Source organism: Strongylocentrotus purpuratus, unplaced genomic scaffold, assembly GCF_000002235.5.
Source record: "Strongylocentrotus purpuratus isolate Spur 01 unplaced genomic scaffold, Spur_5.0 spur5_scaffold_12, whole genome shotgun sequence".
Taxonomy (NCBI): domain Eukaryota; kingdom Metazoa; phylum Echinodermata; class Echinoidea; order Camarodonta; family Strongylocentrotidae; genus Strongylocentrotus; species Strongylocentrotus purpuratus.
This window is the reverse complement of record NW_022145597.1, coordinates 21732362-21749420: the sequence shown is the minus strand read 5'-3', so window position 1 is coordinate 21749420 and position 17059 is coordinate 21732362. Positions and strand designations below refer to the sequence as shown.

Sequence of the window (17059 nt, the reverse complement as noted above, 5' to 3'; positions counted from 1 at the left end):
CAGACAATGGGCTGTCTTAAAGGATGAAGATAATCTGTCTAGCCTTTGTCTAGGGAAGCTTCTAATGACTGGAAAGAAAAATGATTGAAATTGCTGTGTGTTTTTTACTTCAGCCAATTAATTTTTTTCTCTCAAATGAATGGGTGATTCATCAAAATTGCAAGAATATCTGAGCCAATTTTTAAGGTATTATTGACCCTTTACGTGTAAAAAATGATATATATAAGCATTACATTTTTTTTACCTCATTATTCTTTACTATACTTTCAGAGCAAATTGCATATGTCTCCCTTTAAATGAAAGATGTACATAATTGTCAAAAGTGCAGTCATTCCAGTATAAATTCTAAAGAAATAAAGTTTTACCCTTTAAATTTGAAATTTTGATGGCTCTGTAAGCCTTCAATTTTTAAATGATTTATTCATCTGTGCGTGATTATCATGGATTGCATTTTCGCTGGAGGACTGTATTTTCCTTGACATTTATGTCCTGAGAGATGAACAATTTCCCGCTTGATGAGAACAAAGACATCCAAGCAAGGATCACCGGAAGATGGAGATAAGCAGTTTGCCCAATAGCTAAGACGCAGCTTCTTCCTGTTTCATGAAAGAATTAGTTTGTAAGAAAAGTATGCATTAATGAAGAACATGCCTGATTATTTTCAGTTCAGTGCCCCGTTGCACAAAACTTACCATTGATGGTAACTTTGCCATCAATGGTAACTACCATGGAAACCTTGATTTTGATTGGCTGTTGAGCCCTGTTACCATGGTAGTTGCCATTGATGGCAAAGTTACCATCAATGGTAAGTTTTATGCAACAGGGCCCTGAACTCATTATAGCCCCTCCCTTCACCCCTCTGCATCTCATAGACCCCCAACCTACACCCATACCATTCACACTCCTTCCCCCCTAATCTTTCAAACTAAACCCCTCTCTCACCCCTACCTCTCTTCTCATTTTAAACCTCTTACGCCACCCAATACCATCCAAACTTATTTCCTAAATCCTTAGACGTCACCCCTCCCATAAACTTTCTGTAACCCCCCCCCCCCACCCCACCCCTATCATTCATAGTCCTTCCCCTTAAACCTCCAAAGTGAACCCATTACTCCCTCCATATCATGCACACTTGTTCCCTCTAATTCTTCCAATTGAATCCCTCTCTTCGCCCCTCTACGTCTTTCTAATCCCACCTTACCCTTTAATCATTTTGACTCCAACCCCTTAATCCTTCAAACCGAACCCATGCACCCCCTCCCTCCACCCTTCTATCTCTCTATTCTCCCCTAATCCTTATGTTGAGCCCATTATCCCATCCCATCCCTTCATAAACCCACCTACCTCTCATAGAACCCTACCCCTCCCCATATCTTTCCCACTTGTTCCCCTTAATCCTTCATACTGAACCCATTATTCCCTCCTCTCTTGCACCCCTCTCTCATCTCCCACCCTACCTTCATATCATTCACACCCCTTCCCCCGGCCTGATCCTCTAAAGTGAATCCATTATCCCCTCCCTTCACCTCTATCTCACCCCTCCTTATCCCTCTGATGATTCCATCACACACGCACAACACTTCGAGGGAGGAAGAAAATCTCAATTAATTTTAACCCCAAACTAAGACTTTGCGGGTGTAAGTTGCTTGTTATGACCGTGTTCGAAGATATGTCTCTATCAGCTGTTCTGCGGCACGAAGAGGGGGAGGAGGACGATTCCAAAACCCAAGGAAAAAACAGCTCAAAAATGAGGCTAAAAATAAAACAGTGGGGGAACCTCAGAAGCGGATGGTGCACAAAAAGGAGACGTTGTGACACCTTTGTGAGGTGCTTTTGTAAAACTTTGATACCAGAGAGATCGGATATGTGGCTGTAGAGTTGGAATCGCTGTTTAGAAAGTAGGACTTGAGTTTATAGCCTGGCTTTCAAAAATTCATTGTGGAGAAAGTTTATTTCATCATCTAGATATTCACAATCAAGGATTATTTTCAGCCAGTATCTACATGTAAAACAACTTTGTCGGTTGGAGCCTAATTGGTATATATTCCAACAGGTTTGATGGGCTTTCATTCAGATTTGGAATCTCCATTCAAATCCAGGATTATCTACTCATCAGCAGAACTCTTTAATAAGGAGCGCAGACACTTTGAAAAGTTATTTGCCTGTACTGATTGTGGAAGAGGGTGAAATGACATTCAAGTTTAATGACTGAATATGGAATCATCAAGAAAGGCTTATATATTTAGGGAATACAGTGCTCCTGTCTTCCTGCTATTAAAGACTTTACAAGGAACCAGTAAGTATGTTAACCCATTCCATGCCAGGGTCAGCAACTTTTCCCCAAGAATGGCAATGATTTCCTTCCTGAAGCAGGTACCTTCATTGAGAAATTTATTCCTGTGAGAGATATTTTAATCCCAATTTATTAATGAAACAGAGCATAATTTACTCAGAATTCAACTCTTGAAAGTTGATTTCAGAGCATATCCGACCAAAAGTTGTGTCCATAGAAAGGATTATGATTTAAGAAGGACCTATTAAGAAGTTCTCGAAACTATTAATCATTCTCTTGTTATAATTGAACATTTACAGAAAGTGAACACATTACATGTTAGTATTTCAACAAAAGGCTTTTTTACAACCTACAAACACCTCCATGCAACAAAATTTCTTTGTTTGTGCTTATTGGGATGGGGGAAGAGATTAACCTTGATATTGATTGTTCACTGCATATATTTTATCCCCATAGATTTACCAATCTTTCTTCTTCTTCTTCTTTTTTTTTTTGGGGGGGGGGGGGGGGTGAGGGACGGAAATTGTTAGATGAATATGAAATTTTGGTATCAGTATTGCAACAAAGAAGTGTTTACACTTACCACTACTCGTCTTTCCTCTCGAATCCTTTCTTTTTGATGAATAAGGATGAGCAGTTTGGGAAATCGATTGAAATTGACGTCGTTGCCTGTTACTGTCTCAAAAAAGAAAGCGATAGGATGTACCTGGAGGAATAATTCATATTTGCAGAAGAGAATTGAAATGGCAACTTTGAATATTTACATGAATAGCTTGGCTCGAGTAAAGGGCATATGTGTAGTGGTAAGATTTGAGTGTCAGTGCAAGCTTTTGTGAGGAGGAAATAATGCTTGGACAAGACACAGGTAGGAAAATGAGCTGTCTTTTCTGAGCTTTTACTGAATATCGGTCAAGGCATGAGAACAATTTTGTTATGTTTTTTTTCTCTTTTTATATAACTTATTTATGCCTTGGCCCAGATGATTATTAACAGAGAGACATGTGTGTAGCATTAGTAAATTTTAATATTTTGTATACGGCTTACTTTAAATTTGCAACAACTGTCCACAATGTCTTACATTTTATTTTGTATGAATCATGAACAGTTGTTTTGATTGTATACTGTAGGATATGGCAGTGTGGTGTTCATTTCAAGTATCAACAGTTTAAGATATTCGGGGGATTGGTATTATTTCTTGCATGAATGATAATGAATATGAAAGATGGTTGCTGAAGCAAGGTTGACTGTTCAAAATGTTTTTTTGTTTTTTGCATGAAGGATTTGACAATGTCACTATCAAGAACATCAAGCAGATTGGTATTTTTCTTGCATGAATAATAATGAATATGAAAGCTGGTTGCTGAAGCAAGTTTGACTGTTCATTATGATTTTCTCTCTTTCTTTTGCATCAAGGATTTGACGATGTCGCTGTCAAGAACATCAAGAAGAAGGAAGCGAAGCGGATGCTCGCTGATGTCAAAGACTTCATCGCTACAGGTGGAAACGTGAACACTGTCAATGATCGAGGTACAACTCTTGTGAGTATATACACATTCCTTAGGTTGCTTTTATGTACCCAGGTGAGGTAAATGGGTACCTGACAGGAATTAATTCCTTGAAATGCTAGAGCGCTGTAATGGCAGCTGGCTAAAGCCGGGGTAATAATTAATTTGTGCGCCTCGGAATAGAATATCTAGATACACGGCGCTATATAAATGCCTATTATTATTATTATTACTTCTTTTAAAACATGGAAATACAATAAAACCTGTGTGCAGAAAGACCACGTGAGGGAGACTAGAAAAGTGGTCAATATGGTCAGATTATCGTTATTTGATCAACTTGTTTTATTCTGAAACTCAAGTTGAAACACGATGCATGTGGTAAGAAAATGACACTGTTATCAAAAGCTTAAATATAGTCTACTTTCATGGCAACATTAAAGAGCTTTAAAATGAATCAAATCCCATTTTGTAATTTCAAGTTTATAACTTTCACTAGCCTGTTGATTGATCATTGAAATCTTGCTATGTTTATAAAGTGCCTGTTGATTATCAGGAGTTAATTTCTGGGAGAAAATAGCATCGGAATGCGGAGGTCTGAAATGATATGTTTGGAGTCTAGTTCTGATCCGATGGAAATACTGTGCCTAGTTTGTAAGATCTAGCAGGTTATTTTGAGGGTGTGTTGTGTGGGAGTCATGGTCGAATGTAAGCCTATGAGAAGCCATGTGATATAAGCGAGTCAAAATAGTGTAATTTGGGAATTTCTGGAAATGTTTTATTCTCCACTTCCTACGAGCGCAGTGTTCCGTTCACAACAAGAAACCACATCCATGTTAGGATGATGAAAGTCCACAGCTGATGTGAACAGAACTTTAATACATCGCTTGTCACATGTCCGCATATAAACAAATATTGATTTTTCATAATTCATATGTCGAAGTGTCAGTCTTTCAACTGTGAAGTAGCAATTAGCATGTGTTTGTTCTTAATCATGACATCACTCGCATTGCCAACTCATCTCTGTTATGTTGAACTCCATGCATGCACGATTAAAATCAAGGCCGCAGAGTATTTGCGTTCCGTCTCCAAATGTTTGACCACAAAATCAGGGCTGTACAAAGTTCAAGAGCACGCCCTGTTTTTCTTTTTTTTCCTAGGATGGGATGTGGATTATTATTTCTTATTTTTATTCCTAGTCATGCTCTTATTGATGTGACAGTATCATCACATGTCTGCCATAGATATAGGATCTAGTTCAGTTAGTTGGTTTCAATATTGATAAGCATCATTTGAGATAGAATTTCTGTGAATGAATAACTTTTATTCCTGCTCCATTTTCCCTATTAAATTCTTGATTATTGACTCACTTTTCTCCTCTCCTTTCTTCCAGTTCCTCTCCTTTCTCTCAATTCCCCTCTTAATCACCTCTAATTCATGTACTGGTACATGTATCTCCAAACTCTATCTCACATCCACCCTCTCTCTTCATCATATTTATATATATCTGTCTGTCTATCTATCTATCTATCTATCTACCTATTTATCTATCATCCTTTCTATCTATTTATCTATCTCTCTGTCTATTCATCTATCTCTTTCTGATTGATGAGTTTTTCATGTATTTCACTACTTATATCTCTCATTTCTATGTTTCTCTTTATTTCTCATTAATTGCCACTGCCTTCTCTCCCCCTTTCTCTCTTATTTTTCTGTTATTTGTGTTTATTTTTTCCGTCTCTAATTCTCATTCTGCAATTCTTCTGATATTTCTCAATGCATTGATCTCTTTCTATCCCACTAAATTTTTAGTACCAATTTTGTTTGCAAAACAAAGCTTTTATGCAGAATATGAAAAATAAGGGTTTTACTTTGTGTCTTTAATATTCAACTTTGGCAGTTTTCAGTGCTAATGTCTGGGTTAATGTAAATATAGAGTCATAAAGTGTATGCTTATTGAAAAGTTTATTACTATTAATACTTTGCCTTATGATTACTAGTGGTTACCAGTCCATACTGGACAATTTCTGCTCCAGAATGTGAGTCAGAGGGGTGTAAACTTTACATAGAAACATGAGAGTTAATAGGTATTTTGGGGTCTGCAGAGACAAAAATAATGTTTGACATGAGTATTGCTTTTATGTTTTACAATGTCTTTTTTGAATTTTTTTTCAATCTATACCTGTTATTTGTTTGCCTTTCCTATCATTTTTCTGTAATGTCTTTCATAAATTAAATCAATTTAGTTTCTTTCTGATTCTTTCCACATTTTCTTTCCACATTTTCTTTCCTTTATCTGTTTGCATGCTTACCCAAACAAAAGATCTTTATTTTCTTGGCATTGTATAATCCTCCAAGATTTCTGTGAGAAATAGCCAATATTGGTCTTCAACTTTCCACATCTCGCTCTATTCACAAGGCTAAATCAAGCACAAAATAGCGGAATTCATCTTAACGCCGCATTACTTCATTTATGGTCATTAGCGGGCAGGAAATGTAACTATAGCAACTTAAAGCTTGTCTAACAGCCTTACTTTGAATTTTCACGCCCTCCAAAGCGCCTCAATGTTTGACTAACAAGTTTCTGTAATGCGATGCGGCCTTTCCGCTTCCTGTCAGTGGCGCTACAAGGAGATGCAAGTACAAAAAGAAAAGCATAATGAGAGAAATTAAACCCTCTTTTTCCCTGATTTGAAAGGTTCTATCCTTAGATTAGAATTGACATGTAAGAGGTAGGGTATGTCTCATGAGGTTTTGCAGGTGGATTGCTGTAATTTGTCATGGTTCGATTCATGTTTGCAAGCCGAGGATCTGGCTTTCTCTTGAGAGTTGCATGTAAAATGAAATAATAGTTTCACTGATGCATATCCAAGGTAATACGATCAGTAAGATAATATTCTAATGAGAGAAGTCTTTTTATTCTTTGTCTTTAGCCCACCCCACACTATACGATCTTCCTGCGATCCGGTTTTTTTAAAGGACAATTTTATTAGATATGCATGGAAATCTAAACAAACATGATCTTTTTGATTTAGGTTCTAAATAATGATAAGAACTCATAAAACTGGAATATAAGTTCTTTGAATCAGAATCAGAATGAAAGTGGAATCGGCTTCAAGGTGTAGACCGTGCAACCGCACTAATGGTATGACGTCACAACGGCCCTGAGCAAATTCAGCTTAATTTGTTTCCTGCAAGGTAGCTTGAAATCCATTAAAAAGTTTTATCAATGATAATTCTATTCACGTCCCTGATCATTATGAATTTACATGTTTAAATGTTCATATAAAATGCTATAACAAATTCTTCCAAAATCACAGATAGCCAGATCGTGCAGTGTGTGCCATATTCGTTCAATGTTCCAGCTGGTAATTGCCATAGAACATGCAATTGGCTTGATTAAATTTAAACTGTAACCATCCCCAAAGTTATTATTTATGATTATGAATATCATTATCAGCATAGTTTAAATATACCGTCTTCTTGAATTAAAACCAAAAATCATTATTAGTATACCAATCAATAGAATTAAGATGATCACTATATTAAACCATGATCAATTGTATCATTCATCAGCAGGTCATTAGCGCAGCATGAGTCAGCCTGAAATATACAAGTGTATCGATGCACTCACTGTTCAGTATGTCACAAGATATGAGTTTTTATCAATTCAAATATTCGTCCCCAAATTAGAAATTGTCACTCACGACTCTATTCAAATCCCTGTTAAGATTAGTATGATTCTGGAATGGAAATACCCCCTCCCAGCTTCGCACTGAAATACCCTTCTACAGGATATCCACAACTAACAGATTTTCGGGGGGAAATTCCAAGTTCTTGAGGAGTATCCCTCGCACTTGCTGTCATATAAATGCCTGGGATAAATCTCCAATGCGAGCCGTATCCTGACAAATTTGCATGTCATGTGAAGGCTTGATCATGCTTTTAATCCCCAAAGATTCCTTACCATGGATTTCCTCTCCCATTTGAGATTAAAAAGGGATTAAGCAATCACCCAGATTAAAGAGTAGGAGGGACATTAATAGTGGCATTTTAATGGTCATTTCACTTTGCAATTCTCGAATACTTCTGTCAAAAAAATTGTCTTTTGCTCTGAATTTGCCAGTGATGCTGGACCTTTTTTATTACGGTGGTCGTTGCTTCTCAGAAAAAGAAATCATCGTAATTTCTTCCAGAACTTCGGGGACTTATTTAGCAATTTTTAGCTCCTGGACTTGGTTAGCTTCTTAGAATGAATACTGCCAGTGGTTTCATTGACTGAATTTACTCTGTAACAAGAGAAAGAGATGCAGATGACTTGTTCTTGTCTCTAAACACTTCTCATGGAGTCCTCATTCTTTTAAAGTGCCTGGAAGATTAATCAATCAATCGTCCATGGAAATAGGTCAGATAATGTGTAGTATGATAGCTGCTTTATTTTGAAATCTAGCTGTAAAAGGATCTATGGCCAAACTACTGAAAGATGCTTAATACTATCTCCTGACAAAAGTTGTGCTGCCGTAAACTCAACTTGAACGCAGATCTACAAATTTGTGTTTCTGTGGATTTTTTGGACATATTATGCTTATCTGTTTGTCTTTCATCAGGTCAATCAAAATCTACAAAAACTTCTATTATCATTGTATATTTTTTTTGGGAAGTGGATAAGGTCTCAGATACTATAACAAGTGTTTGATTCTAGTTTTCTGGCTCCTGAGAAAAGTGTTATATCATCAGAATATATCTGTTTCCTTTCTGGATATCAACACTTTCAAGGCCTGAGAGTTTTAAAATGAATTGATTATTCTCTTCATTGTGGATCGTACAACTAGGAAGTGGACTACAATTGGTTGATTTGTTATTCTGATCGATGTCATCATTTCTATTGAGGCATAAGAGTCTTGAAATGACTGGATTGTGAAAGTTACCTTCTTTACTAAAATCCAAAATATATGAAGAACTCAAAGCAAAATGGATACCATTATGGAGCATGAGGATATTATTCTAACGCTGAACGTGAAAAATAATTCTTTAGATCTGCGTCTGCAGAATGTGTTTCCGATGCGCTCAGTAAGTTAATTTTCTCCCATTTCCTGCATGCTAATTACGTGTCAAAATAAGACCAGAATGTTGTATTTGATAGGGTTGGAGTTAAAACATGGTCTGTTATTATGCATCAGTGTAAAGATTTTATTATAATTATTTTTTTAAAGAAGTGCTTTTGAAAATAATTCAATTGTCCTTGTCAAGTAAGATTTCTTCAAGTGTTGTTTATATACTTTAATTTTTGTTTTTACCCTACTCCTTTAAGAGATTAAGAGCTTTTTGGAATCATCTATAATAATAATACGCTAAGGCTCCGCGGGGGGCGCGACGTCTCCGCCAGCCTTTGTATTCTATTGTTTTTTAATGAGATCGCCGACCCAAGTTGGTGCGGCTATCTCCTCCTGAACCCTCCCCTTGGGGTACCCGTGCCCGGTGCCGTCGTCCGCGGGAGAGTCTACTCTAGCGAATTGGCTATACTCCGCCCGAGGTCCTCCTCCGTGTCGACGTCCAGGGCGAAAACAGACGCGACATGCATAATGCGGGATATGCGTGACGACAGAGATACCTCATGGATATTCAACATGACATCCGTAGACACACGACCGATGACTATCCGTATAAAATTGTATACACAAAAATCGGTCGTAAAAAAAACTCGAACCATATTCCATACCTTACCTGGCTTACCATGTCGCACGCAAGTACGCCAAAACACGTACATTTTCGCAGTTGCGAGATCGAGACGGAGCGTAGGGCTCGAGTTTTTGGCGGTCGATTTTGTTTCGGTAGAAGTTGAATCTAGACCATGAACCACTAAAGTGTAAACATCGCGAAACTGCAATCAATTTCCATCACGAATTCACGATTGCTGCAATATTATAAAGTTTCCATAAATAGAGGTATGAAATTAAAGCCTATTTTGTGATGTTCTCGCCATGTTTACGTAATTTTGATAATCATTTCTTCAAAGTAAAGAAAATCAGACAAAATCACCGTAACTGACACGCACAGTGCATTGCCACTGTGTAGTGTGTGTGAGATGAGCTGAGTTGCAGTTAAGCTGAGCTGAGCTCGAGTCGAAGAGAGTTGACACTTTGAAATTGTTATCTGGTGGTTTGCATCATTATTGCCGCGATTTCAATATAGTTTCGTGAATAGATTTACGAAACCTGAGCTTAGAATTAGTAAAAGTATTACTAATGTCTACGTTTTTAAACGACTGTCTGATTTTCTTGTGAAAATTTTACTTTGAAAAATAATTATCGAAATTCATGGTCAGAAATAATCACAATCTAGGGTCTATTATGTTACAGTACTTGCATCAAATCAATGCATGAAAACTTAGTTATTGAACTAGAAAAATGTTGTTTTTTTTAAATAGGCAATTATGAAGAAGGAAACCTGAAACCCTGAGTTGAGTGTATATTTGTTTCAAGGGGCCATAAACTCCCAAAAGCTCGGGGGTTACGTTCTTCAAAGTGGGGGGGGGGGGGGGGGAGAGATCAGATCGCAGCAAGTTGAGTGTATATACAATATAGGCGTGGGTCCACGGGTTTCAAGGGGCCATAAACCCCCAAAAGCTCGGGGGTTTTAGGCGTTTAATTAGGGTCAGATGAGCATATTTTTAATACTTTGTGACACTTGCGGGTCACTAATTGGCGTGGGGTCAATACGTAGAGTTGCGTAGTGTTGCTACCAACTACGCTGGCCTACGTTACTATATGCTGAGGGACAGAAAGGGGTACGCAAGATGAACGAAAACAATTCAACATGTTTAATTTTTTTCGCGTACTTTCAGCGTAGAAACTTGACGCAGAAAGTACGCCTTTTTACGCAACACTACGCTACCCTCCGCCAGATCCTCAAAGCAGTAAAAGCTTTCTACACAGTAAGCAAACCTGCACGCCAGCCTACGCATAACCTACGCAGGGACTATTTTCTCATTAATACGCAGCCTAATTTCTGCGTAGTCGGTACGCCACACTACGGAACTCTACGCAGTTCCAGTGGCTTAAAGAATAACTACCGGTACAGTTGGATCGTTTTTTAAATTTTTTTTATATAAGGCCAAATTTTAAAAAAAACATGTTTAGCATCCTGTTTTTTCGAAAAATGGGAAGGAGGAGGCCCTTTTTTTTTTTTTTATTTCTTTCAAAATGGCTGCTCCGTACATTTTCCCTGACATTCAGGCTATTTTTCAAGATGGCGGCCGACAATTTTTTTCTTTTCTTTTTTAAAATCAGAAATACATTTTAGCAGTGCTTTTCATGGTTTTTTTCATTAAAAAAAATAAATAAATAAATAAATAAATAAAAAAAAAAAAAAAAAAATAGGAGAGGCGGCCCCCAAAAAGAAAGCGGGTGGGGACGCTATTTTTTTTCTATCAAAAAAAAAAAAAAAAATTCAAAAAAATTTCAAAAAAAAAAAATAGAAGGCGGCCCCCAAAAAGGAAGCGGGCGGGGAAGCTGTTTAAAAAAAAAAAAAAAAAAATAGGAGGTGGCCCCCAAATAGGAAGCGGGCGGGGACGCTAAACATGTATATTTTTTTAATGGCCTGAATGGCAAATAAAGTTCTTGGTGGTTTTAATTTAGACAGTCTCTATATATCTATTTACACCCCCCGCCCCCCTCTAGAATCCCGCGGATTTCCGCGGGTCCTGCTAGTTTGTTATAACTGTATAGTATATACCACAAGCTGTGCACCTACGTGTATGTATTTTAACTTAAATTTGAACCAAGTACTATCAGTGCCCTGCTACTGGATACTGTCAATATAGAAAAGACATTGTCGGTTGTTTAGTTTGTAAGTTTTACCTGACTGCTTAGAAAGCATGTGTATGCTTGTAAGTAAGCAACAAGGGGACCTATAGCTTTAAGTCCTCTCTGAGGGACTTCGTAATGAGGATTACTGTCTTACCAAAGGTAGTAGTGCATCAAATTGGTTTTGAACCGAGGACCTCCCGGTTACAAGACAACCGCTCTACCAATGAGCCATCACGCCTCACTAATGGTTAATATTATTATCATTATTGTACATGTTAATTGCATATGTGCCCAAAGTCTGTTTTTTTTCCTTTAATGTCTATTCAACCAGTCTAAATGATTCTTTTTTTTCTTCACAGCTTCACATCGCTGCAGCAAACAACTACCGAGATGTAGCCAAGCTACTCCTAGACAGAGGGGCAAACATCGACATCATCGATGACGAAGGATTGACCCCGCTCCACGTCGCAGCCAAGTACGGTCAGACCAAGATGGTCAAGCTCTTGGTCAAGAGGAATGCTAACCCTCGTCTGAAGAGCATACAAGAACAGAAGGCTGCAGGTAAATAACATTGTCTCTCCTCTGACATTATCATTTTAATTCTTCCATTGCTATGGATTGAAATTCTAAGCTGCGTCATTGTTTTGTGTGTAAGTGTGCCAAAAGATAATGGTGGCACTGCCATACGTTTGCTCAAATAGCATGCAAAAGCAGATAAAGGGTTAAAGGTAGTCGGTAACTTTGGCTCAGATCCAATTTTTTTTTATTGATTTAGCTCATGCTGCAATATCATAATTATGAATATTTTGGCCTGTTAGGAATTTAATTACTCTGACCAGCTAATCGGTCATTTCATTATCAAGATATTTATGATTGGAAATTGACATTTAAAAACTATATCCCGAAACAATTTTTCAGCCTGTTATGGTCAGCATACCTCCCTCTTTTAGCCAAAAACGTACAGCGTATTTGCTAAAACGAACAATTGGCGCCCGCTCTGGATACAAAAATTATCTTAAATTCTACTAAAATAGCCAATTGAAAGGCAGCTTACAGAAAGACAAATGTGAACCAGTCCATTCATTACAGGAATCACAATGCTTTCATATCCGCTTTAGATTGGTATAAATTTCCTATAAATGCATTTAATTTCGGCCAACTAGACGCAGAATACAGGAAAATCCATTTATCTGAAATAAAAAGCACTGTTCTTTAACAAAATAGGTTTTCCTTGAATTTTGATTGAAAAGATTTTGAATTTATCATTTTCAATAAAAAATATTGTAGGCTTTCAAATATTGCTCATTGTTACTTATATTTAATTCCACAATATCTGCAGCAAAGTGACATTTGATGGAAGGTGTAGTTGAAGGTTTCCCAGATGAAATGCCTGCTGTTTGAGAAAGAGCTATTTCAGGGTTAAAAATTAGTAAAAGCAAGGAATTCCATGAATTTGATAACTTGCCAAAATGTTTGATGTAATTATTGTCATGTTTGCCACTTCCCTAATTCCAAGGGCATTTAGATAAAATGTTAGCTTCCCTTGTGTTTAGTGATTGGTTCAAGCAACCTTTGCGCATTCATCAAAATCCATTGCTAGTTTAAAAATAACCAGATGTAACAAACTCAATACAGGTCAGACAATTTCAGAGATAATGGAGAGTTACGTAGGGAAACATGTTCACCTCATCATAATTGTAAAAAGAAGACAGCTACAGTGGTTTTGGCATGTATCTAAATGGAAGAATAGCTTGGCAAACATCATCTTGCAAGGAGGAAGTAATTGGTGAAGAAAAGAGGCTAAACCAGCTAGGCATGGACTGAAAACATCAAACAGTGGACAAGGAATGTCATTTGACAAGCTAATTAGAACAGCTGTAGGCAGAAATTTATCTCAAGGTTTCACTATGAACATGACTGACAAAGAAAGCGGACAAAATGTACAGTTCCTCAGGTAGACAAAGGAACATCCCTTCACTGCTATTATGTAAAAATGTGTAGAACAGGTGTCACATGCATATTCACTTTTTACATAATAGCAGTGAAGGGATGTTTCTTTGTCTACCTGAGGAACTGTATGTTTTGTCCGCTTTCTTTGTCAGTCATGTTCATAGTGTTTATTTCATTGTTGCCCCAACAGCCCCCAAGCTGTGGGACATATAATGTAGATAGATAGATGGAAGGACATGTAGAAGATTGTCTCAAAGTTATTCCCGCGCACAGGTGTAATCCGCTATTCAGAATGAATCTTACTCATTTTGTACTGAGTATGCTGCCATCTGTTGACAAGGGTTCAGGAAGATAATTCTTTCCTTTCTATTAAAATTTGATTAACGTTTAGAGTTTCCATCTCAATTATGCTTTTTGTCTAAGATCCTTAAAATATTAATGATTCTGTTTTATGAGATGCACATATAATGAATTGGTCCATATTAGATGATCTATTAGTTCTTGTATGATTCAAACAGATAGAGAGGTCCATCAGCAAATTGTGATTATTATTTTGTAAATTGTGTAAACGTGAGTGTACACCCTTTACTAAGAAAGGTTTGTATTTCAGTGCAGTATTTCACATACTTTTGGTAATGGTTTAAAGTAAAACATGATTTTTTTTCTTCTGCGCACACATCATTGGGGGAAATATGAACACTGACATAAGATGAAGGCTTTATTTCCATTGCTGCTCCTTGCAATTTAGATTGAAATTTAACATATTTGTGAAGGGCGTACTCACGTCTTTGGTACTGATTACTATTTTCTTATTTTTGTCACTTGTTCTATTTGATTTTTATTCTGATTATAACCAGTACATACTTTTAAACTAATAATACATGTAAATTATGAAAAAGAAAATTAAGATTATATCTCTTATGATTAATTTTGTGATCATCTTTATCCTAATGATCAGGAGTATTTTTTATTTTTTTCTTCTCCTGTTCTATTTGATTATTGTTCTGATTAACCATTACATACCAATAAAACATTAAACCAATAATACATGTAAATAATGAAAAAGAAAACTGAGATCATTATCTCTTATTATTTATCTTATGATCATCGTTATCCTAATGATTCTCATTACAGACCTAGCCTCATCTGAGCTGATTGAGGAGTTATTGAAGGCCGCTGATCAGGAGTACAACCCTGTTTGTCCGCCGTCCCCCCGTCCTGATCCTGATGATCTAGATGATGAGGTGGAATTAGAAAGAGTCAATAGCAAGACTTTGTGAGCAAAAGTTCAATTTTTCTCAAGTTCATAATAATAATAATTATAATAATTACATTTATAAGGTGCTTAATACAGGCGTTTCTAAGCGCACATGTGGTACTGCCTAACCCAGTATGGTTGTTCAACATGTTCAATAGCTTAAAAGCAACAAAATACAATGCAATTCAGTTGAATGGAATTAAGTAATTGTGTGTGCCTCCAGTACACTATAACTGATTAAAAAGGTGGCTTTTGAGAACGGTTTTGAATGATTCAATAGGTTACTAGAAATATGTCGCAATATAGGTGCATTGTATTATTATTATTAATATTATTATTTTGTCTAATCTACATACATTCTATATAGCATTCAAAGACAAGTACCATTAGTTATTTTACGTCTGCAGTATTTGTTGAATTTTCATGAAATGTTGTATCTTGTACTATATCAGGTTATTAGCTGCCTACATCTTTCTTCAATGAACAAATCGTTTCTATTTGTGAATTAGGAGAAGTCCTGTTCATGTAATCACAAAGACCATACGGTACTACATTTTAGAGCAAAATAAATTACTCTGTATACATAGAAAATGATATCATCTGTTGAGTTCAAATGTTAACAATGTCATTTATCAAACATACCTGTGTCTATTTTTCAGACGATCAAGAGCTACGCCCCTCTCTAAGACAGACCAGCTTTTTGAAGCAGAGACGAGGATACAAGATGAAGGTGATACCTCCCCCACAGTCACGGAGGAGAATTTTCAGGGCATTGGATTGAAAGTTGTAAAGGAAGATGATTCGGTGAGAACTTGTCTTATTTATTTTTTTCAAAGATGCTTTTGAAATATATATATATACAGAATATCTATGTAATGAAAACAACTTTGAAGAAATTAACAATAGGCATTTTGAATGCCCCATGGGAATGAATTCAGAAATCATTTTCAGATTCCATTATATGTCACAGCAATGTTGGCATATATTTAATCGTCAATGCACAAGGCTATCAAAATTGCTTTATGTTGAGGTTTAATTTTTTACTTGATGTATATGATTTGATTTTGATATATCATATATTTTCTTTATAAAACAAAAACACCCTGGTCTGGCTATTCCAAGGAAATTTTCATTAGACCAAGTGGATAAAAGAATGAAAGATCACTAAAGAAGGTTGAAATTAGACCAAATTAAATGAAAATACCAACATATTTCCTGTTCTTTATTGGTCTAATTTGTAAAGATTGGTAAATCAGGACTTTCAATAAACTTAACTGTTGATTTGTTGATTTCTTGTTTTCCTTTGCGTAACTATTTATCTTTTTATATTATTATGAAAATAGGTGCAAAATGAAAAGGTAAACATTATATTTTCCCATTTTTTGCTCATTTTACGCTCATCCAGCTTCAAATCACATTTCAAAGAAAAAGACAAACATGCAAATCTCTTCAAATCTATTCATATGTATGCATCATGATCATATATCGTCCTTGTTTTCACGAAGTGACGGTAGTGAGGAAAATCGTAACGCAAAGTGAATGCAATTTTTTTTCACTACCGTCACTTCGTGAAAACAAGGACGATATGTACATTCAACAGTCATTAAACTATAATGCCTTTACTTTGCTTCTAGCAAAATTGGTAGTAAAGTTTTCCTTCAATCATTTCTACTCTAAGATTTCTTTTTCTGTTATATTGCTGTTTCAGGTTCTGATTTTAAACTGTAAGAGGTTAAAAAGAATGAGAATGATAACTCATGTCTGTAGTAGTCATCCATTATGAGACTTTTAATCTAAGGGTAAATTTGTTTCAAAATTTTGATAGTCATATGCATTCTTTCTAAATTCCGTTCAGAAATTCATACAGAATTCCCCCTCCTATACCTAGTCATTTTGGCATACATGTATATATACAGTGTACTTAAATTAACAAGCATATCCAACCATTACCTTTTGATGTATACTTGTAGGTGTTATTTTTCATTGTCTTAACAAGTTTTTCGGAAGTGGCATCTGCAGGTTTGGTAGGGATGAAGTTTGATAAAGCTATTCTATACTCATTGGAATTTAATTTCATCACCATAGAAAATAGAAAGCCAGCTGTAAAAAAAATGTTTTAAAAAGTTTTTGTAAGTTTCTGAATCCTTTTTGATTGCAGGTGATGTGTTTAAATTCACAATGAAAGCTCTTCTCTTTCAACTTCTTCTTTTTACTTGGTTCCTATGGTTACTATCAAATTCATCAAATT

The 17059-nt window shown here is 36.2% G+C and overlaps 1 protein-coding gene across 3 annotated transcripts in view; it reads left to right on the top strand.

Moving 5' to 3' along the window:
• The window catches only part of LOC587143 (unconventional myosin-XVI), a 116557-nt gene that overhangs the window by 33487 nt on the left and 66011 nt on the right, over nucleotides 1-17059 (top strand). For all 3 annotated transcript variants that reach the window (XM_030982114.1, XM_030982115.1, XM_030982113.1), the window contains exons 7-10: nucleotides 3707-3831; nucleotides 11963-12164; nucleotides 14688-14829; nucleotides 15471-15615. In XM_030982114.1, coding sequence (XP_030837974.1) covers nucleotides 3707-3831; nucleotides 11963-12164; nucleotides 14688-14829; nucleotides 15471-15615 — 614 coding nt within the window. The remainder of the gene's footprint in view (nucleotides 1-3706; nucleotides 3832-11962; nucleotides 12165-14687; nucleotides 14830-15470; nucleotides 15616-17059) is intronic.